The sequence below is a fragment of the Talpa occidentalis genome, unplaced genomic scaffold (assembly GCF_014898055.3).
Source record: "Talpa occidentalis isolate TD23 unplaced genomic scaffold, MPIMG_talOcc4v2.1 talOcc4.10, whole genome shotgun sequence".
Lineage (NCBI taxonomy): Eukaryota > Metazoa > Chordata > Mammalia > Eulipotyphla > Talpidae > Talpa > Talpa occidentalis.
The window spans coordinates 24437658-24461133 of NW_023600993.1; the positions used below are offsets into that span (position 1 = coordinate 24437658).

At 38.8% G+C, this 23476-nt stretch overlaps 1 protein-coding gene across 10 annotated transcripts in view; it reads left to right on the top strand.

Moving 5' to 3' along the window:
* Positions 1 to 23476, top strand: part of FBXL2 (F-box and leucine rich repeat protein 2) — a 71681-nt gene that overhangs the window by 20227 nt on the left and 27978 nt on the right. For 7 of the 10 annotated variants that reach the window (XR_005128104.1, XR_005128106.1, XR_005128107.2 and 4 more), the window contains exons 4-11: positions 8045 to 8119; positions 13140 to 13234; positions 17731 to 17799; positions 17900 to 17995; positions 18219 to 18345; positions 18481 to 18555; positions 20149 to 20279; positions 23378 to 23438. Coding sequence is in view for 7 of the 10 variants with exons in the window: in XM_037525927.2 (XP_037381824.1) it covers positions 8045 to 8119; positions 13140 to 13234; positions 17731 to 17799; positions 17900 to 17995; positions 18219 to 18345; positions 18481 to 18555; positions 20149 to 20279; positions 23378 to 23438 (729 nt within the window). In the remaining 3 variants the exon portion in view is untranslated. Of the gene's footprint in view, positions 1 to 7463; positions 7519 to 8044; positions 8120 to 13139; positions 13235 to 17730; positions 17800 to 17880; positions 17996 to 18218; positions 18346 to 18480; positions 18556 to 19484; positions 20095 to 20148; positions 20280 to 23377; positions 23439 to 23476 lie in introns of those variants that run through there. The other 3 variants (XM_037525933.2, XM_054693005.1, XM_037525950.2) reach the window with 3 other exon arrangements.

The window sequence follows — 23476 nt, forward strand, 5'->3', positions numbered from 1 at the left end:
AGATGCTTTTATTTCTTAATTGCTCTGTCTAGGATTTCCATGCCTGTGTTCACTAAAAGTGGTGAAAGTGCACATGATTTTCTTATTCTTGATCTTACAGGAAAAGCTATCAGCTTTTCACCATTATTATGTTAGATGTGGGTTTGTCTCATATGGCCTTAGTTCATTGAGATATGTCCCTTTATAACTACTGTGTTGAAAATTTTTATCATAAATATGTGTGAAGTTTTGTGAGATGCTTTTTCTGCATCTACTGAGTAGACCATACAATTTTTTTTTTTTGTAATGTGGTATATTGCATTGATTGACCTGTGTATAGTTGAATAATCTTTGTTTCTTTTGAATAATCCCACTTGATCATGGTGTATGGTCATTTTAATGTATTATTGAATTCAGTTTGCTTAATATTTTGTTGAGAATTTTTGCATTTGTGTCTATCAGGCATACTGACCTGTAATTTTCTTGTAGCGTCCTTGTATAGTTTTGGTATCAGGAATAGTACTGACATTGTAAAATGAGTTGCTCAGAAATACTAGAGATTATTGTATTTGGAGCTTAATACCACTGTTAATGTACAACAATTCCTAGTGGACAACTGGCATTCAGTGATAATATATACTTCCCTACACTTGCCTAAAGTCTGGTTGAGGTTGAAAGAAACTATTGATATTTCTGTTCATTAAAGTTGTACTTATATGTGTCCTCCATTCATCCGATCTGAAGTTTACTAATGATTATTATTTTGGGAAAAATGTTTCTTGAGTTTATTGTGACAATTTCTCAGTAATCATTCAATACTAAAAACAACTTTTTGAAGTAGATAGAGCATTTTTTTTTTTTTTTTTTTTTTGCATGGAAGAACTGGAATGTAGGCCAGAGGTGCAAGGGGTGAGGGGATTCTCCAGAGACAAAGTGGGGAGCAGAACAGGCAGATTGACTGAAATACACTGCTGAGGGGAGAGCAGGTGATACAGGAGAGGTCTGCTGCACCTTATGTGGGTTGGCTCCCTGGTCAGGGATCCAAATCAGGCCAGAGCAGTAATAATTCTGAGACTTAACCCCTAGGCCATCAGGGAGGCCCAGATAGAGCATTTTAAAATCACTTTACAGATGAAAAATCCAAGGCTCAAAGGTTAAATATCTTTTTTTTTGAAAAGATTTATTTATTTATGCATATAAGAACGGGGTGCAGGCCAGAGGTGTGGGCGTTGAGAGGATTCACCAGAGACAGAGTGGAGAACAGAACAGGCTGACTGACTGAAATACACTGCTGAGGGGAGCAGCAGGCAAGTCAGGAGAGGTCTGCTGCGCCATGTGGGCTGCTCCCTGCCTGGGGATTGAACTCTCACTGCAGTGCCTGCCATCAGCTTCATAGGTTGCGTCTCAACCCCTTGCGCCACCAGGGAGGCCCACGTTAAGTATCTTGATGCAGATTTCACAGTTGTTAAAAATCTGAAATTTGTTATTTAAAGGGTCTGTGGGTTTGAGTTTTCAACTAAGACTATTTATTTCAGACCTCATATTTTTCCTTCTATATGCTCTTCTATCAAAAAAAAAGTGTGCAAGACATTAGTCTTATACCAAAAAAAAAAAAATCACCTCACAGATATTTGTGTTTACTTATAAAAGGCATGAATCTTTATTTTTTTTCAGCACAGTACAAACTTCCTGTTTCACAAATTATAAAACACTGTAGGTATGTGTGTAATCAAATATCAAGTAGCTTGTGTACCTGGTTTTCTTTGCTATGGTAATGGAAGTGAAAGGTAGTCAGTACTGTACCCTCTACAGCATTCTTTGTGTCATGGTATGAATTGTCCTCAATGAAAAAAAAACACCTGACTTTGGTATACTGTAACATTATAATTAGGTTAACGTAAAAAACAAGGGGAAACTATGGTTGTAACAAAAAAGTAAATATGCAGTTTAAGGAAGAAGTACTCTTAACATACTCATAGTGTAGTGATGAAGAAATCAGCCATCAGGTTGTCTAGACAAGGTAACAGCTGGTATTGTAATCCCATCCAGAAGAAGATGAGATGAATTGAATATATTGATATAAGGAGAGGAATCGAATATTTGACTGGAAAGGTACCCTCCACCATGTAAGATGGAACTAAAAGAAAAAATAAAAGCCAGAAAACTTGTTTCTTTTTGAGAATCTGGATAAAATATCCCATGTATGGATGACTGAGAAAGTCTAAGCTTCAAAGTAAATATAAAACTGGTGTTGAGGGCCTTCCTGGTGACGCAGGGGGTTGAGACGTAACCTATGGAGCTCTCCGCAGCCACTGTGGCACGGGTTCAATCCCCGGCCAGGGAGATACCCACATGCCGCAGCAGACCTCTCCTGGCTTGCCCGCTGCTCCCCTCAGCAGTGTGCTTCAGTCAGTCTGCCTGTTCAGCTCTCCACTCTGTCTCTGGTGAGTCCTCTCACCCCCACACCTCTGGCCTATACCCCAGTTCTTGTATGCATAAATAAATAAATCTTTAAAAAAAAGAAACTCGTGTTGAAAATATAAAACCTTTGGCTCCCTGACGGCGCATGGGGTTAAGTCACAGCGCTATGAAGCTATCTGCAGCCACTGTAGCACAAGTTCAATCCCTGGCAAGGGAGGTGACCCACATGGTGCAGCAGACCTCTCCTGTCTCACCCACTACTCCCCTCAACAGTGTATTTCAGTTGATCCTCCTGTTCTGCTCCCCACTCTGTCACTGGTGAATCCTCTCACCACCCCCTGGATGTCTGACCTGTACCCCAGTTCTTGTATGCATAAATAAATAAATCTTTAAAAAAGAAAATATAAAATCTTTGGGGAAACTTGGCTGTTAAATGCATAACAATTTTATAGGGACATTTCACACCAAAATACTTGGGCCTTCCACACATCAATAATCATATGAAAATGATCATCATGATAAAGCATTACAAGTTACCTGGGGAAATGACCTATCATAATGAAGAATAATAAATGGCTTAAAAAACTATTAGATCAATCTGAAAAGTGAAATAGAAAACTGGAAAGTAGAAATGGGGAAGTTGCATGTAATTCACCATAGAGCGATAAATATATGGAAATACAGAAAAGATTAAGAGACCCAGAATATAGGGTTAGTTGAATCAACATGTGTGTAAAGGAAACTAAAGAGAAAATGTAGGAGTGATAATATTTGAAGCAATAGTGGCTTAAATATTTTCAGAATGAATTAAAGATACAAATCCTCAAATTGAAGTGGCACAATGAGCTTTCAACAGGATCAATAAAGATAAGTTACACCTAGACACATTATAATGAAACAGAACCTGAAAGACAAAGAAAAGTCTTTTTTTTTTTTTTTTTTTTTTTGTGGGACTCTCACTGGCGCCCTGGGAACAAACCTGTGCTGCAGTGGCTGCGGGCAGCCTCATAGCCCAGCGCTCAACCACTGCACCACCAGGGGAGGCCTGACAAAGAAAAGTCTTAAGTAAATCTGCAAAGTGAGTAAAATTGCCTAAAAGGATTAACAAATAAACCACAGAGCTTTCTTTAGTAACAATAGAAACAGTGGAAAATTATTTTTCCATGTGCTGATGAAAATCTCAACCTAGAGTTCTTTTTTTTTTTCTAATAAATTTTATTTTTATATTCCCCATATAATTGCAACCCCCTTATTTTGACCCCAATCCCTTCCCTCCCCACCCCCTACCTCCCATAGAGTGTCTCTGGTTCATAGTTTTTTGTTGATTTTGATTTTCACTTTCTTATAGTTGTTCATTTTCCTGGTCCCTTATTTAAGTTTTCTAGATTCCTGCTATGAGTGAGACCATCCGGTATTTTTCTTTTTCTTTCTGGCTTATTTCGCTGAGCATGATCCCTTCCAGCGCCATCCATTCAACCTAGAGTTCTTTACCCAGGTAAATTATTCTAAAATGCTAGTGGAGCACCCACTTAGAAAACAGTTCTGACAGTTATTCAAAATGTTAAATACAGAATTTTCATATGGCCTAGAGAAACTCCAATCCCAGATATATAGCTGAAAGAATGGAAAACTCAAATACGTATACATCAGTATTTATAGTACCATTATTCACAATATCTAATATGTGGAAACACCCAAAATGTCTATTAGTGGATGAATGAATAAATATGTGGTATATACATACAACTGGAGGTTATTTTAACCATGAAAAAGAAGTATTAAAAATGTTACAACTTGGGCCTCCCTGGTGGCTCAAGGGGTTAAGACACAACCTATGAAGCTGTCCGCAGCCTCTGCAGCATGAGTTCAATCCCCGTCCAGGGAGCAACCCATCTGGCGCAGCAGACCTCTTCTGACTCGCCCGCTGTTCCCCTCAGCAGTGTACTTCGGTCAATGTGCCTGTTCTTTTTTTTTTAATATTTATTTATTTATGCATACAAGAGCTGGAGTACAGGCCAGAGGTGTGTGTGGGGGTGAGAGGATTCACCAGAGACAGAGTGAAGAACAGAACAGGTAGACTGAAACAAACTGCTGAGGGGAGCCGTGGGTGAGACAGGAGAGGTCTGCTGCGCCATGTGGGTCTCTCCCTGGTGGGCCGGGGATTGAACTCGTGCTGCAGAGGCTGCGGATTGCTTCATAGTGCGGTGCTTAGCCCCTTGCGCCACCAGGGAGGCCCAATCTGCCTGTTCTGTTCCCCACTCTGTCTCTGGTGAATCACCCTCCGCACCTCTGGCCTGTACCCCAGCTCTTGTATGCATAAATAAAAATCTTTAAAAAAAATTACAACTTGAATGAACCTCAAATACATATTGGTAGGAAATGAACCCAGACCCAAAACTTCCCCATATTATATGATTCCATTAATACGAAGTATCAAGAAAGAGAAATCCATGGAGACAAAAAGTAGATTGGTTGCCAGGGCTAGAAGAAATGGGAGCTAGAGAGTGTCTGCCCTACTATGGCTATGGTGTTTTCATTGGGGGAGATGAAAATATTGTGAAACTTAGTAGAAGTGTACAGCACTATGAATGGACTAAATGTCAGTGAATTTTATACTGAACATGATTATGTTATGTGACTTTAACCTCAGTAAAAAAATCAGTTAAATATCTAACGCTTAGAGCTTGTGCTTTCTGAAACAATTTATAGTTTAAATTTTATTAAATTTGAGCTCAGAAGGAATGAGTGAGAAACAAGCTTTGTATCATGTGGGTAAATGTTAATAAGTATTGATTTTTTTAAAGAAGGAAAGTATTGATAATAACAATGTGGGAAATTTGGTAAAAGCAAGGTGGAACTAAAATATTGTAGTTTAATGGTGGGAAGAGGCTAATGATAGCCTTTTTTTTTTTAAAGCATGGAAGAACTGTGCTGTAGGCCAGAGGTGCAGGGGGTGAGGGGATTCACCAGAGACAGAGTGGGGAGCAGAACAGGAGGATTTACTGAAATACACTGCTTATTGGATAGATGCATTGATTAACTTTAGACTTTAGAAATATTAAGATAAAGTACAGCTTAAGATAAAAAACATTGTAGAGATTTCTGCTTTTGTTGAGGAAGGACAAGAAAGACTTTTTCTCTCATGGTAGTAATCATGGGGAAAATTATGGAGAAAATTTGGAAATAAAATTTTCCAGAAGGTGAACCGAGTCAGTGGAAAAGAGGTCTGGGTGAATTGTGTTTGCAATGAGACAAGTCCTTACAGTGAGCAGAGTGTCATAGCAGCTTCTATACCTGGGGTGGACGCCTGGCTGTGGTGCAGGTGGGTCTGCTCTAGCCTTGTTTTGCTGACTCAAATGTGGGCACAAATATTCCACCCAGAAGTTCTTTCCCTTTAGTTCCTCTTCCACCCTCTTTCCAACCCCTCCAAACTTTGCCAAGAAAGCAGCAATGGAAGAGAATCTCATTAACAGAGAAATTGGCTAGGCTATCACATTTTTGCCTTGATGGGACTTGACCAGTGCTTGCCAGATGTAACCAAAGGCAAATCTAAGCTACCTAAAGCTGAAGCTAACCCCCTTGTAGATCACTTATTGACATGATTTATATCAAATGTTCCAAAAGTTGCACATAGAACCTAACTCCAGCATCAACTATGATACTTAGGGAACTGATGGTCAGTTGTGGCTCATTCTGGAAAGATCGTATGGCACAAAACATATTAAACACCCAGGCAGGCAGGCCTGGGTGGGGCAAGGTGCATTCCTATAGAGACAGGGTAGGTGTGCAAACTACTGAATATATATGTGTGTGTATCTATAGATACACACATGTAGACGTATATATGTGTGTATATGTATACACTTTAGTCACTAGCATTTTCCTATTGTAAAGCTCCACTTCTTTACTTTTAACATTATTGTAGTCCTTATGATTGATTGTATCTTTTGCTTTTCACTAGAAAATGATGGGAGCCTGGCATCTGTGTTGTCATTACCCTGTGGTGCTGCTTGTGGGTGCATTGTTGTAGGGTAGAACACTGTTGTGTTGTGGGTCTGCTGTCCTTCTCTCAGCCCATGGATTTTCAACACCGACTGTTTCCTTCGAAGAATTCTGAAGAGCTTTATAGGACTGTTAGCTGTCTCTCTGCCCTCCCCTTTTACATACTGGGGTACAGACTCTCATATTTACTGTCCAGGTCTAAAAGAATTGAAATCCTATTATTATCTGTGACCCCAACCCCATCCTCCCTTCTCACAGCAAAGCTCTTCTTTGTTTTCAGCGGTCGGCACACAGTGCTGGGGCACACCCGGCTGCTGGCACCATGCTCTCATCTTCTTCTCACCTTCTCCACTGCCAGAATATTGGAGTCCACTCACACCCCCTCCATGCCAACACCCACTGCTTCCTCTGGGGACATTAGTGATGTCAACTCAACTCGGTTTTGTTTCTCTCTCCTTTTTTTCTGTCCCCCCATCTTTCCCATCTTCTGTGGCTTTTGGCTTTTGCTCAGGGAGCAAAAAATGGTCCCCTATAGACCTTGCCGGCAAATGAGCTCCATCTTTCTGCCCTGTGAACAAATGTATCTAGACACTGTGTGTTTTATCCTGGAGCATTCTTGGTTGTGTTATTTGAGGTTCAGGTATTGAAACTTTTTTGGTGCACCTGCCACCAAAAGCAGGATTTTACCTGTCTTAGGGGCATGAGATTTAGAAAAATTTGGCCTTCACCAGGTCCGGTGCTGGAAGATTAGAGAGTTGCTCTCTGAGTAGAACTAGGTATAATTTACTTTCCGTGTCCTTGTGTTACAAGAAAAATGAAAGTTTAATAAGTTCTGTATGAAAGAGATTTTTAGTGTGTCTAAAACAACTTTGCAATGCACATTTAATATTTCACAAGAGTGATGTAAAATTATGCACTTGTGTGCTGTAAATGGAGGACTCTTGAGAAAAAACTTATGCTATAACTAGATGACACATTAGATTTTTATCTTTCAAGTTATAAATATTCTAAAATGTTGACACCATTTCATGTTTGTGTTTTTTTCCCCCCTTTCTTCCTAGAATATTTTCCTTCTTGGATATAGTAACTTTGTGCCGATGTGCACAGATTTCCAAGGTAGTGTATTAAACAAATTTTTTTTTAAACATTTATTTGTGCAAGAACTGGCATACAACTCAGAGGCATGGGAGGGTGAGAGAATTCACCAAAGACAGAGGAGGGAACAGAACAGGCAGACGGACCAAAGACACCGCTGAGGGGAGCAGCAGGAGAGGCAGGAGAAGTCTGCCGCACCATGTGGGTATCTCCCTGGCCTTGGCCAGAAATCGAACCCATACTGCAAAGGCTGTGGACAGCTTCACAGCACTACGCTTAACCCACTGCGCCACCAGGGAGGTTCTAAACAGATTTTTAATCAATGAATTGAATTATATTAGAATGAAAATGAATTTTAGTTCAAATAAACAGTTTAAAGTTAAAATGTCATCTTTTATATTTAACATAATTTATAATCCGCATTTGATTGGCTTAGTGTATATGAAGAAAAAAGTGTGGAAATGCAAAGTTAAATCAAAACTTTTTAACAGTCTCCATAAATATCTCTTTCACTCCAATCTTTCCTCGTTTGCCTCCCACCTCCCAGGCTTGGAACATCTTAGCCCTGGATGGAAGCAACTGGCAAAGAATAGACCTTTTTAACTTTCAAACAGATGTAGAGGTAAGTTAACTTTGTTTTAGATAAAAGACTTTTTGAATATAAATGAACTGCTCATTCTTTCTTACCTTTTGATTTTACTGAATTTAGATTTTAGATGTTAAGATGTTTAGATATTAAGATGTAAGGTGGAATTGAGAAGAAAAATACCTGGATAAAAAAAGTATATATTTACATGCATAAAGACCAAAATTCTGTTTGCATATTCCTATTTATAGTATATTAGTAATAGACAACTTTCCTTTCCCTTCCTCATGTTTATAATCTGAGTTTTATTCAGATTTTTAAAGCCTCACACCTGCACCATTAACACCTGGTCAATGCTTTAACCTTAGTAGACTCTTGATAAATATTGATCAAAAGACTCACTGAGAGTCTAATTCAGGATTGAAAATGGAGAAATAGCAGAAATGTAATCTAGGAGTGAGTCTCAAAATCTAAATTGTCACTCCAGCTACCCATATAGTCTCTAAGTGCCTCAGTTTCAATCTCTATAAAATAAGTAAAATCACCTCTAATGCCTGTTATAGTTCCAGGATTCTGTTGTATTTATCTGTAAATATGTGATTATCTCCACTTAAGTGTATGTAATTGGTAATCCTGACCAAATGAGAAATGCTTATTTTAATGCAACCTTAATATTAAATACTATTTCTAACAAAAAGGAAAGCGGGGAGTAATAGAGACACAGTAATTGTCTGCAGTGCTGTTATTTGAGTGGATTCTGGAGTGGATATTCTGAATTACATTATCTACTCCATGTTAATAAAACTTTATTCATTTCTAGTTTAGCCAGCTCAGTTATAGCAGTGGGATTGCATTTTAATCCACTTAATCATGTAGCATGTTAACAATTTTTTTCTACCAATGTGTATGTTTTGTGTCTTTTTGGATAAGGAAATAAATGGACCTAACAGTGGGATGTTTGGGGTAAGGAAATAAATGGGCCTAGCAAGCAATTTTCTGTGAGTTATTTAGCCTGGTGTACTTAGAGCTAATGACAGTTGCTGAGGCCTTTCATCTCCTCCTAGGCAATCGAGCATTTGAGAGCCTCTGCTTCCATCTCAAACCAGTGGAGCAGAGCACCTCCAGATGTGGAACTTCCCACAGTTGTTTTCCTCTCAGGTTATGATGCTCCGAGCTTGAAATTGTGTGGAGACCTCAGAGCTTCATGCCTGATCCTGGAAAAATAGTTCTGACTTGCACTGTAGTTCCTGAATTAGGAATTCTTTAATGCTCTTTCCAGACTTAAAAGCAATGACTTCAGTGTCCTCCAAACATGCTGACATTGCATACCAAGCAGTGTAATTCCCCTTCAGATGAATAATCTCTAGGTCTTTGTTCATTATATACATTTAGTAATGTTTTATGCTAGTGTAAGAACTTTTACCCCGAAGTAAAGAAGCATGGAACACATATAAATATGAGTAACTTGAAGTGGAAAAAAGTGTATTATGTGCTCCATCTGTAGATATTACTGTAGAGGTTTTTAGTGGTTTCATTTGGTGCTTGAATATTTATCTTGGATTTTCAAGTCATAGTCTTTTTCTTTCCTCTGATGACATTTATTTTATAGTTGTCTGGAATTTTGTTTAAAAATGTAGTTATTAACTTAGGCAGTAGTCAAGAAAGCATAAATAAAGCTGATAGCAAAGCAACAGTTTGAATTTGCAACTTACGATGCTAGCCAGGTAACAATGTGTGAACCCTGAACTTAGCTTAGGATCGTGTGGCTTTATGTGTCCTAGTGAATTCTTAGTGTTTACAGTTCAATGCCAAGTTTGCTGTTTTAGAAAAAGCAATTCAAAATGACCCTTTTCAATATTTCCCACTTTGTGGAGTTAGAAGTCATTATACAGTGCATTCAGACTTTAGAAGCAGATAAACCTGGTAGAACTGCAGTTCTGCTACTCACTAAAATATAACCATGGCAATCTACTATTTCGTTATTTGCAAAATGAAAATGAATCCATTCTGTTTTAATTAGAACTGTGCAGAGAAACAGAAGCAATATGACATGTATAGATAGATCCAGATCTAGAGAGTTTTCTTATAAGGAATTGGGTCATAATTAAGGAGGATGAGAAGTCTTACACTCTGCAGTTCATAACCAGGAGACCCAGAAGAGTCATGTATAGCTCAGTCCAAGTTTGAGGGCCTATAAACCAGCAGAGCAGATGTGTAAGTTCCAATCTGAAAGCTGATAGGTTTGAGACCCCAGAAGAGCCTATGTTCAGTCCAAGCCAAAGGCTTGAAAAGACCATTTTTCCCAGTTCAAGCAGTCATGCAGGAGAAATTCCTTCTTTTTTGTTCTATTTAAGCATTCAACAGGTTGGGTGAGGCCCATTCACACTACGGAGGGAAATCTGCTTTATGTAGTCTGCTGATTCACATATTAATCTCATCTAGAAATATCCTCACAGACACACCTAGAATAATTCTTGGCTAAATATCTGAGCACCCTGTGACCCAATCAAGTTGACATATACAATTAATTACCACATGCTCATCTCTTACCAACTTGGCACCCATATGCTGCTCCTTAGCTGTACCTACTCTCCAAATAAAGATTATCAGGAAGCCGTAATTTCAACTAGGTGATATAACTATCCCATGTAAAACCCAGGACACACCCCTTCCTCAGAAGAAGAACTAAGGGCCTTGAATGATGTTCGTTCGTCTCATTGATATCCCATATCTTAAATACTGTGACGTAGAGTTAACAGAAATTAAATACTACAATAATAAAGTCAATGGATCTTGTGTTACATAAGCAAATATAGCAGGAATAAAACAAATATATTTACTTTATACATATTCAGACACATATTTATAACAAAAAAGGAAATACTCATTGCTGTAACTGATCACATGGTCATAGTTTGTATTTATAACTGCCTGTTTCTAACCGTTCTGTACTTCTTTTGTCTTCTGCCAACAACTGAGCTGGTTGTGGTTCTTGACTTTATAGAGTGGCCCAAACCATCATTCCTGAAATGTCTGGGCCTTTAGTAGTTCTGTCTGGGCCTTTAGTAGTTCTGTCTGGATTGACTTGTACTTTTCCATTGACTTTAATCACAGGACATGGTAATACTAAGAGACATCCTGAGTCATCCGGTAGTCCAGATATATTCTCCATTACCTCCACTGCAGAGTAATAGTGTATAACATTGTTATAGACTAGTATTAAATAGTATTAAATGTATTAAATGAGACATAATAGTCATGATAGAGTTAAAATTGTGCTTGAGAAAGTGAAATTACTTAGTGTTCATTTTCTTTTTTCCTTTTCTAATGTCTCTGCCAGTATCATCAACCGTTCCTTCTTTCAAAGAAAATATATATATATTTTTTTTTTCAGAGAAAATATATTTAAATAGGGAATTGCTCAGAAGGATAAGGGGAATTTTTACACTATATTTTCATACTTTTGGAGTAGTGATGTTCAGCTAAAATAGGATTTCTTTTTATTTTTTTATTTTTAAAATTTTTTTACATCATTGTTCATTTTTAAACAATGTTTGCTTCCCCACCCCTCAGGTGTAGTCCCCATAGAGTGTCCTTCACCAATGTACCATCACCTCAGTCCCCTGTGCTCCTCCCTCCCTCTGATCCCTTTCCCTTCTCCTCCCCTGCAGGATGTCTCTGATTTGTATTATCTTTTTTTGCTCTGTTGAGTTTTGTACTGTTATTATTTTTTTTACATTGATGTCTTATTTGGTTCCCCTATATTCCTGCTATAAGTGAAACCATCTGGTGTTTTTCTTTTTCCTTCTGGCTTATTTCACTGAGCATAATTCCTTCTAGTTCCATCCATGTTGCTGCGAATATTTTGAATGCTGAATAATATTCCATCGTGTATATTTAGCACATGCTCTTGATCCAGTCATCTATTTTTGGGCATTTGGGTTGTTTACAGGTTTTACCTATTGTAAATAGTGCTGCAATAAACATTGGGGTACAGGTGTTCTTTTGAATCAATGTTTTTGTGTCCTTTGGGGAGATTCCTAGGAGTGGAATTGCTGGGTCATATGGTAGCTCCATTTTTAGTGAACTGACGAACCTCCAGACAGCTTTCCATAGTGGCTGGACCAGGTTGTACTCCCACCAACAATGTGGGAGAGTTCCTTTTCTACCACATCCTCGCCAATGTTTGTTGTTGCTTGTTTTTTTGAGATGTGCATTCCTACTGGTGTAAGGTAGTATAGATGTGGTTTTGATTTGCATTTCCCTGATGATAAGGGATGTTGAACATTTTTTCATATGCCTGTTGGCCATTTGCATTTCTTCTTTGGAGAAATGTCTTTTAAGTTCTTCTGCCCATTTCTTGACTGGATTATTTATTTTGTTTTTGTTGAGTCCTGTGAGTTCTTTGTATATCTTTGTGATCAGTCCCTTATAAGTTGACAGGAGTGCAAAGATTTTTTCCCAATCAGTAGGGTGTCTCTCTGTTTTGGTTAATGTCTCTTTTGCTGTACAGAAGCTTTTCAGTTTGATGTAATCCCAGGTGTTTATCTTTTCCTTGACTATTTTTGCTTTGGGTGATGAGTCTTTAAAGATGTTATCACGATGTATGTCTTGTAGTGTTTTACCTATATTTTCTTCTATATATTTTGTGGTTTCAGGCCTTATGTCCAGTTCTCTTATCCATAAAATAGGATTTCTTTTTATCCGCAATATTGTTTTAGATCCCTGCTCAGCAGCTAGTGTTCCCACAGCTGACTTCAAAAAGGCTTATAATTGGTTGATGGGCTGTGAGCCCTGGGTAGGAGAAACCTAACTTCAGAGTGAAGGCTTTCAAAAATTAGTACACAGTTTTATTTTTTAAGTATGTAATGCTTTAATCAAAAACATTTTTCAGTGCTTTAGCCCCTTTATGTATTAGAAACAGAAATGTTATCCTGGAGGAATGTACTAAAATGTCTTCTGAAAAAATATATTCACTTCCAAAATTTCTAGTTACTATACTGGGACATAAGCAGCATGATAAAACAAGATTTTTTTCCAACCTTCTTCATTCAAGGGTCGAGTAGTGGAGAATATATCCAAGCGGTGCGGTGGCTTCCTGAGGAAGCTCAGCTTACGAGGCTGCATTGGTGTTGGGGATTCCTCCTTAAAGTAAGTTGGATCCACAGTGACTGTCATGGAGCTCGTAGCTGACATGTCATTCACAAAAATAAACCCATGTGTTACGTACTTTTCTTTTGTTCTTTCTGTAGTAATTTACATAGAGTAATGACAGAACCATAAATGACTTTGGAGTCAATAGACCTGGATTAGAAACGAGCCCCACTATTGTTAGGGAGGTGACCTCTTGGGACAGATCGTTTTTCCCATCCCAGTCTGGTCTCCTGCAAGGTGGAGGCAGTTATAGCTTTGACATGGAAATGTTAAATCTTCATGAAATGAAATATCTGAAGTCCTGGCATGTCATAATGTTACATTAGTTCATCTCTATTCCCGTCTGTACTTTTTCACTGTTCTAGTTTCCTTATCATAAGAGTAGCTGCCTTTTGGGCCTCCCCAGTGGCGCAGCGGTTGAGCGCTGGGTTGCGAAGCTGCCCGCAGCCTCTGCAGCACTGGTTCGATCCCGGCCACCGGGCGAGGGTCCCACATGGCGCGCAGACCTCTCCTGCTGCCCGCTGCTCCCCTCAGCAGTGTACTTCGGTCCTTCTGCCTGTTCTGTTCCCCGCTCTGGCTCTGGTGAATTCTCTCACCCTCCCGCACTTCTGACTGTACCCAGTGCTTGTATAAATAAATAAATAAATCTTTTAAAAAAAAGATTAAAAAAAAAAGAGTAGCTGCCTTTTTATAGAGATTATACTAATTGTCAAAATAATTATTTCAAAAATGTCCTTAGCATAACCCAGCATGTTGTTTACTCATATGGGATGTGCTTAATACACTCATTTTATTACAGTTAACAATATATCCTGCCCAAGCAAATGCTTTCCCACCTGTTGTTGGATAGTCATTACTTATTGAAGATGTTATGAATCTACCATTAAGGACATGCTTTGAGCTTTTCTGGAGATACACACATGACTAGAACCTTTTTGTGCATATCCTTGTGGCCTCTCTCTCTTGGTTTCTTTTTGTCACTTTTTTATTGAGGTAACATTGAGTTACAACACTGCTTCTGATTTAAAGGTTTAGACTTGTTTGATGTTGTCTAAAATTTGAAACAATAGCACCTACAACTTTGGAGGGAACTGTATCTCTTGCAGATGTAAGCATTACCACAATATACATCAATCACAGACCCTTAGCAAGAATGTGTATTATATATTGACTGCAGACAGAATTTGTAATGGAAGCGTCTGTTACACCATTGCCAAGAAAATTGATTCATAACATCTTAGAAGAATCAAAACATTCACTTTAAATGTTACAAAACTGATTTTTTTAAAATCAAAAAATTCAAGTCATCATAACAGATTTTTTGCAGTTTCAAAAACTTTGTAAGCCAGTGGAATGAATGGATTGATTCTAGTTTAACAGGAAATGTAAATGTACGAATAGATCATAAGAAAATTTATAACATAGAACATAAATCTAATAGTGGTTCCATTAAGGGAAGTAAAATAAATACGTGAACATGTGGATTGTCAGTGAGTGATATTGAAATATATTCTTAGATTGGCCATTGGAATAAAAACATAAAATCTCACAAAAGAATGTTTATTGGTTTACCATACATTTTAGAGCAGAAATCTATATTAACATCTATATACATTTTTATATCTAAGGACCAGATTACTGTGAGAAATGATAAGCATAATCATAGAATTATGAGTCAGAAAAATTGTTTTGCTCTTCTAGTTTTCAGTTGTAATCACTTGGAACTAGCCTGGACTTTTACTCTGCCCCAACATGTGTGATATTGTTTTGGTGGGAGGTTAGTTATTCATTTGTAAATCCACCCCTACTAACTAGGTCTAGATTTAGCCAATGGCAATACAGTAGTAATCAAAATAGAGTAAAATCTTAATACTAATGGATATTGCATTATATATTCTTTATCACTCCTGCTCCATCATTGTATATGAAGTCATTGGGGTTTTTAAGAACCTTATTCATAAATAATTGAGATACAATAAGCTGTACATATTTAAATTGTACAAGTTGATACATTTTGGCATAACTCTGTAATCATTAAATCCATAATCAACCTAAGTTTATTCATGCTCTGTTCTTTTTCTCTTACCATGTTTCTCTTACCATGTTCTTTTTCTCTTAACATAGTTTCCTATGTTTTCAAGTTCCCCTATCTTTTCTTCCATAATCTGCCCTTAATCCTACCCAGTGAATTTGCATCACAGTCATGGTTTTCATATCAAAAAGTTCAATTTGGGCCTCCCTGGTGATGCAAGGGGTTAAGTCTCAGCACTATGATGCTATTGGCAGCTACTGCAGCATGAGTTGGATCCCTGGCCAGGGAGCTACCCACATGGCGTAACAGACCTCTCCTGTCTCGCCTGCTGCTCCCCTCAGCAGTGTATTTCAGTAGATCTGCCTGTTCTGCTCCCCGCTCTATCTCTGGTGAATCCTGTCACCCCACACACACATACACCTCTGGCCTACACCCCAGATCTTGTATGCATAAATAAATAAATCTTTTTTTAAAAAGTTCAATTTGAGTCTTTTTATATATTGCTCATGTTTCTATATAGCATGTTTAATTTTCTAGTTTGATAGAACTGTATTTTACATAAAGCATGTTATTGCTATTTCTAACACCTATGTCAGTTCTTGGTCAGCCTAGATAGAATTTTCCCCTCATTATGTATATGTCATTCTTCTTGATGTATGGTGATTTTCTGTTTCATGCCAGACATGCAAATTTTACTTTGTTGTGTGCAAAATATTTTGTATTCCTATAAATACTCTTGAGTTTTGTTCTGGGTGCAATTGAATTGCTTGTACATAGTTCCTTTTAGATCTTGTGTTAAAATTTGTTCGGTTAGGTCAAAATAGTGTTTAGGGTTAATTGTACTCTACTTTTCATTTTTGTGTAGAAAAAACTGGGGTGTAGGCCAGAGATGCAGGGGGTGAGAGGATTCACCAGAGACAGTGGGACACAGCAGGTGGATGTACTGAAATACATTAAGGGGAGCAGCAGGTGAGACAGGAGAGGTCTGCTGCACCATATGTGGGTTAGCTCCCTGGCTGGGGATCGAACTGAGGTCATAGTGGTGACAGCAGTGAGACTTCACCCCTAGGCCACCAAGGAAGTCCCTAATTAGGATCTCTACTTCTAAAGCAAAAATCTTCTCATTGCAAACCTACCCAAAGCCCCATGAATTATGTTGGGAGTGGGCACTATTGCTGGCCCTCGGTAAGCTCTGATTATTGTTCCTGTTAATGTTTTTTGTTAATTCTTCCTTGGTCTTGGGTAGTTTCCAATAGTGTATGCTCAGATTGGCATACACTATTAAATTCTTGAGGGGGAACTCTTTGCAGATCTGTGAAATTCTCTTCTGGTAATGTTCAGGTTCCTTGCTTCAAACTGATTTTTTTTATATTTTATATATTTTTACATCATTTTTCATTTTTTGCACAATGTATGCTTTTTCATCTTGGTTATAGCTCCCCTACAATTCCCACCCCCTTTATTATGACTGTAATCCCTCCTGCCCCCACCCCCAAACTGATTTTTCTATAGAGCTGAAGGGACAGAGAAGTAGGCTTTCAACCTCAGATGACTGTTAAGATATCAATGAAGGAGAGCTGTGACTGCTAAACAGTCATTCTAGGAGTTTGCTTCTAATGTGTGATCCCCAGACTAGTAGCTCGGGCATCACTTAGGAGCTTTTTAGAAATGCAGACAATCAAGCAGTTTGCCTAGCTCTACCATCAGAATCTGTACTGTGATAAGTACCCCAGCTAATTTGCAGCCTAAAGTGTGAGTAGCACTAGTACCTGTTGTCAAGAAAAATATATTTTACACTTAATTTTTTAAAAAAGATTTATTTATTTATTTATGCATACAAAAACCAGGGTACAGGCCAGAGGTGTGGGGGATGGGAGGATTCACCAGAGACAGAGTGGGGAGCAGATCAGGCAGACTGACTGAAATACGCTGCTGAGGGTAGCAATGGGTGAGTCAGAGAGGTCTGCTGTGCCTTGTGGGTAGCTCCCTGGGTGGGGATCTAACTCATGCTGTAGCCGCTGTGGACAGCTTCATAAGTTGCGTCTTAACCCGTTGTACCACCAGGGAGGCCCTTAAAATTTTGTTAAGGGGCCTCCCCTGGTGGTGCAGGCAATTGAGTGCAGCTCTGTCTTGCCCACTCTCCCCTCAGCAGTGTATTTCTGTCAGTCTGCCTGTTCCATTCCCCACTCTGTCTCTGGTGAATCCTCTCACCCTCCCGCACATCTGGCCTGTACCCTGGTTCTTGTATGCATGAATAAATAAATCTTTAAAAAAACATTTTGTTAAGAGACTAGATCTCATGTTAAGTATTCTTTCCATAATATATATATATATATATATTTTTTTTTTTTTTTTTTTTTTTAAGGTAGAGAAGCACTGTTGTAAAGGTGAATGTTTACACATTCCCTCTAGTGGCTGTCCAACATTTTGCAGGTAGTTTTTAAATGTTTTCTTATTTTAGGACCTTTGCACAGAACTGTCGAAACATCGAACATTTAAACCTCAATGGATGCACAAAAATCACTGACAGGTAAGTAGTTAACATTAGTTTGGTGACTAATTGGCCACGGGGAGAGTGAGGGGAGAGAAACATGGTTGAAAATATCTTTAGTGCTTCTGCTCTTTTTTAGCACGTGCTATAGCCTTAGCAGATTCTGTTCCAAGCTGAAACATCTGGATCTGACCTCCTGTGTGTCCATTACAAACAGCTCCTTAAAGGGCATCAGGTGAGAGTGACTGTTTCTTGTGGCCAAGAGAAATACCCAAAACTTTGAAGGTTCTGATGTATCTGAATCCTTTCTAATGGCCCCATTGGAGCAAGAAGTAGGTGACTTGGGCAGGTCACAGAAATTCTCTCTCCTCTGAATTGCTTGATTTACTAAACTTATAGCTGGTGATAAATGTTCTGTAGGATAGACTGCACATGGGTGGTTTTGTTTCTTCTCTCAGTGAGGGCTGCCGAAACCTGGAGTACCTGAACCTTTCTTGGTGTGATCAGATCACGAAGGATGGCATTGAGGCCCTGGTGCGCGGTTGTCGCGGCCTGAAAGCCCTGCTCCTGCGGGGCTGCACACAGGTACCAAGGGGCTGCTGTTGCCGTGTTTATCTTAGGTGTCAGGTGTGGACACTGCAACTTGCTGTTGCGTTGTGCTTATTGCCCCACTGTGCTCTCACGTGGATTTCACCCGTTTTGTTTTCTCTGTCCACTCAGTTAGAAGATGAAGCTCTGAAACACATTCAGAATTACTGCCATGAGCTTGTGAGCCTCAACTTACAGTCCTGTTCAGTAAGTAGCATGTCTTTCCTGTGAACATCCTCTTGTTCCACATTACCTGTCTCAGGAATTGGCTGCAGTCCCTACTGTAAGGCACCCCAGGCAGGTGGGCTGATCACTACACCCGTATTTCTTATCCTGTGTCTTTATATGAACTTTCAAGTAGCCACAAGATGAAAAACAGCAATCTCAGTGAAAAGGCATCACTTTCAACACAAAACCCCTGAGATTTCTTCTGAAAATAACATTGATTAGATTTTTTTTAAAAGGTATCAGGAAAAAAAAAGATATCAGGGATGCTTTGAAGTAATCATTAACCTGAACAATTCATGATAAGCTCTCAATATACTTTTTTTTACTTATAAACTGGGGGTGATGATACCTCTCACATTGTCTCAGTGGATAAGATGAAATAACAGATATAAAAATCTTTAATGTTTATGCAAAGAACAAGGTGTGACTTTTATCAGAAGATTAGCCTATGAGAAACCATTGCAAATATTGAAAATTGAAAAGGATGCTTGCTATCTATCCTACTGGGTTCTTTCAAGGGAACATTAATTTTGAGAAGAGTAAAGGAAATCCCTTGTATCTGGCAGTTAGTGAATGAATCATAAATCTTTAGAGCCCTTAATATTGGATATAAAATAGAAACTGTCATCTAGACAAATATAAAACCTCTTGGCCCTGTCCTGTTCAAAAATAGGACCTTGAGTTGCATGTAGGGTAACACTGGCAGGTGACTTGAAGTGTAATATAAATAAGCATGTTTATTTCTACATAGATTGTATATTAACATAAAGATATTACTTGGAATATTTATGGTTAAATTTGAGATTTATAAGCCATTTATCTATAATTCAGTGCTTTGTTTATTTTTGGTATTCTTTTTTTTTAAAAAAATATTTATTTTTATTTATTTATACATGCACTGGGTACAGTCAGAAGCTCGGGAGGGTGAGAGAATTCACCAGAGCCAGAGCGGGGAGCAGAGCAGTCAGAAGGACCGAAGTACAGTGCTGAGGGGAGCAGCGGGCGGCAGGAGAGGTCTGCACGCCATGTGGGACCCTCCTCCGGTGGCCCAGGAGCAGCCGGGGATCGACCGGCACTGTAAAGGCTGCGGGCAGCTTCGCAACCCAGCGCTCAACCACTGCACCACCGGGAAGGCCCTATTTTTGCTATTCTTAATGCAGTTGAAGAAATATAAATATACATGCATATTTACATGTATAACTTAAAATTAGTATGAAATTCAGCCTAAAATTTGTATGTCACTGAACTAGACAAGTCTGATGAATTCTTTATCTGATTTTTAACACAGTTCATGATTTTTCTTCTGAAAAAGAAAGCAAGTGATTCTGAAGGGAAAATGGAATTAAAAATGTTTGCTCTCCATTAGTAATGCTATTTTCCTTTAAATGTGTGCAGAGGTAACATAAATATTTCTGCCCTGTACTTCAGCTTATTTTGATTAAATTATTAGGATAAAATGTTAGTAATTGGCATCCGAAACTAATGGGCCAACAGTAGATATGATTTTTCTGCTACTCCCATTTCAGCGTTGCTGGTGCCTGCTGATTTTCCTCCCTGTTTTGGTTTCCCCAGCGCATTACAGATGAAGGTGTGGTGCAGATATGCAGAGGCTGCCACCAGCTGCAGGCTGTCTGCCTTTCTGGCTGCAGCAATCTCACAGATGCCTCTCTCACAGCCCTGGCTTTGAACTGCCCGAGACTGCAGTGAGTGAGCCATATCTTTTGTTTTGCAGCTCAGAGCTTGCCTAGGCCAATTGGGAGGGCTCCTCGCAGGCCAGGAGAGGTTTGTTAGCAGGGGAACAGGTGGTATTGGAGGAGGCAGTGGTCGTGTTGTTGATGGCTTTTTTGGGGTGGATTGGTATGGGACAATACGTAATCCAGTTCATCTAGGGATGTCCAGAATACTAAACTCTGCACCACCAGAAAAATTTTAATTTCTGGATGAATTTTATACATTTGCTAACCTGATTTGCTGCATCCTGTTATTTCCTTGACATCACAGTGATCTGGTAGCAAGCACAGTGATAGCCTGACATCCACATGCCACCACCAGCTTCTCAGTAGAGTCATATTTGTCTTTTTTTTTTAGATTTATTTTTTATTTATACAATAGCTGGGGTACAGGCCGTAGGCACAGGAGGGTGAGAGGATTCATCAGAGACAGAGTGGGGAGCAGAACAGGCAGATTGACCGAAGTACACTGCTGAGGGGAGCAGCGGGCGGCAGGAGAGGTCTGCTGGGCCATGTGGATTGCTCCCTGGCTGGCTGGGAATTGAACCCGCGCTGCAGAGGCTGTGGTCAACCTCACAGTGCTGCGCTTAACCCGCTGCACCACCAGGGAGGCCCATATTTGCCTTTTTTATTCATCATCTTCCCCTAGCAGGACGAAAAGTTTTATTTTAACAAATAGTGGTTTATTTTCTGATGCTCATGGCAATATCGTGAATATTAAAACTGTAATGTTGGCAACAATAGTTGATGTCATTTGAGCTCATATGTGTTCCAGATTATGTCAGGCACTGTTATAAGCATTATCTTATTTAATCCTTATTAAATATTTAGAAAGTAGATACTGTTCTCTTTGGTTTTGTAGAGAATCTGAGACTTGAAAGAAAATCACATAATGGGCTCCATGATGAGTAAGAAGGATAATTGGGAACTTCCATGGTTTGACTTAAGAATCAGCTATCTTAAGCCCTATAAAAGATGCAGGAAAAAGATACCTGTTTTGTTATTCTGATCAGTGAAAGTGATCCATTTCTCATGCTTACATCGATTACATATCTTGTAATGATTGTCTGTTTCTATCTTTTGTCCGTGTTTCATTACGATTGTATTAAAAAAGATTCTGTATAGTTGAAGGAATCTGAGTGATCAAACACTGGTCAGAAAGGAAGTTAAAATTATTGCTGTAGTGGGTTATTCAACCTAAAGTTGCTGTTTGTGTATCATCCACCCTTGCTGGCATAAATATTGAGAATTAACTCATGTATTTCATTGAGTACAACATGTTTGAGTAAAAGTTGATTGTAATTTGTTTTAAAGTCATAGGATATTTTTATTGACTTACCATGCCTTATAAGGTATTAGTATATAGATAGCATCACACCTGCTAAATGTCTATACCTCATCCTACCCACCACCGGAGTTCTGGTGCCCCTTACTGCTATCAAAATGGCTCCCTCTACCTGTCCCCCACTCCTCTTCTTGCCTTTGATAAACACTGGCTATCAGATTTTTTAAGTTGTTTTTCTTGTGTTTTCTTAGCTTGCTTTGTTTTTCCATGTTCCACATGAACGGAACCATTTAGTATTTGTCCTTTCTCTTTCTGATTTGTTTCACTGAGCATAATCACCTTAAGGTTGTTACAAAGGCATGATTTCATCTGAGGATTATGCCACTGAATACGTAAAGTGCATCTATAGGGGCATTTAAGTTGTTTCCAAGTCTTGCCTGTCGTGAATAATGCTGCAGTGAACTTGGGAATGCATATATCGTGTCAAATTTGAGGTTTCATATTCTTTGGATAAGTAATTAGAATTATAATCACTAGATTACATGATAGGCCTTTTAAAAAATTTTTTAAGAATACCCAATATTTTCCATAGAGGCTGAGCCTATTTACATTCTCACCAGCAGTGTAAGAGATTGCCTTTTTGTCAGAAGTCTCACCAACACTTGTTATTTCTTGTCTTTTTGATAAGAGCCAGATGTGGGGTGATAGCTCATTGTGGTTTGGATCTTCATTGCCCTAATAATAAGTGATGTTGAGCAATTTTTCTTGTGCTTATTGGCCATCTGTATGTCTTCTTTGGAGGAATGTCTATTCAGATCTCTTGCGCAATTGTTTTTTTAAAGATTTATGCATATAAGAACTGAGGTGTAGACCAGAGGTGTAGGGGATGGGGGTGAGAGGATCACCAGAGACAGAGTAGGGAGCAGAAAAGGTGGTTCTACTGAAATACACTGCTGAGGGGAGCAGTGGGCGAGACAGGAGCGGTCTGCTGCGCTATGTGGGTCATCTCCCTGGCCAGGGATCGAACTCATGCTGCAGTGGCTGGCGATAGCTTGATAGTGCTGAGATTTAACCCCTGTGCCACTGGGGAGGCCCACTTGCGCAGTTTTTGATTGCTTTTTTTTTTTAATTGTTGAGTTTTACGAGTCCTTTGTATATTTTGGATATTAACCCCTTGTCAGATGTATAATATACAATATTATTGTAATATATATACAATATATAAAATTATAATTGTATATTATTGTAATTGTACAATATATTATTGTAATATTATTGTAATATATTGTAATATATACAATATTCTCCCAACCAAGTAATTGTCTTTATTTTTTTGTTGTGGTTTATTTGCCCATACAGAAGGTTGATGTCCCTTGTTTATTTTTGGTTTTGTTTCTCACCATTGGTGTCAAGTCCCCAAAGATCTGTAAGATTGATGGCAATATTGCCTATGTTTTCTTAGATGTATTTTATAATGTAAGGTTTATATCTAAGTCTTCAGTCCATTAGTTACTATCATTTTGTAGTATAGAATAATTTTTTAAAACAACAGCAACAGTGTTAGCATCATGGGAAGATTCCTGAATTTACTATCCAAGTTTGGGGTGGGACTTTGGGATTTAGGCCCTTAAGCCTCATCCTCCTGGTCTGGACACTGGACTGCATGCATTTCTGACCTTGAGAACTGTTGTAAGAAACGAAAGCGTCTCATGAGTCTGCATCATAAAGTCTGTGTTTCTGTTGTTAACTGGTCGCTGCTTCTTCTCCCCTGCTTTCCTCTTCCCAGGATTTTGGAGGCTGCTCGATGTTCCCATTTGACTGACGCAGGCTTTATACTTTTAGCTCGGGTAAGGCAGCAGTTTTAAAAAAGGAAACCAAACGATAT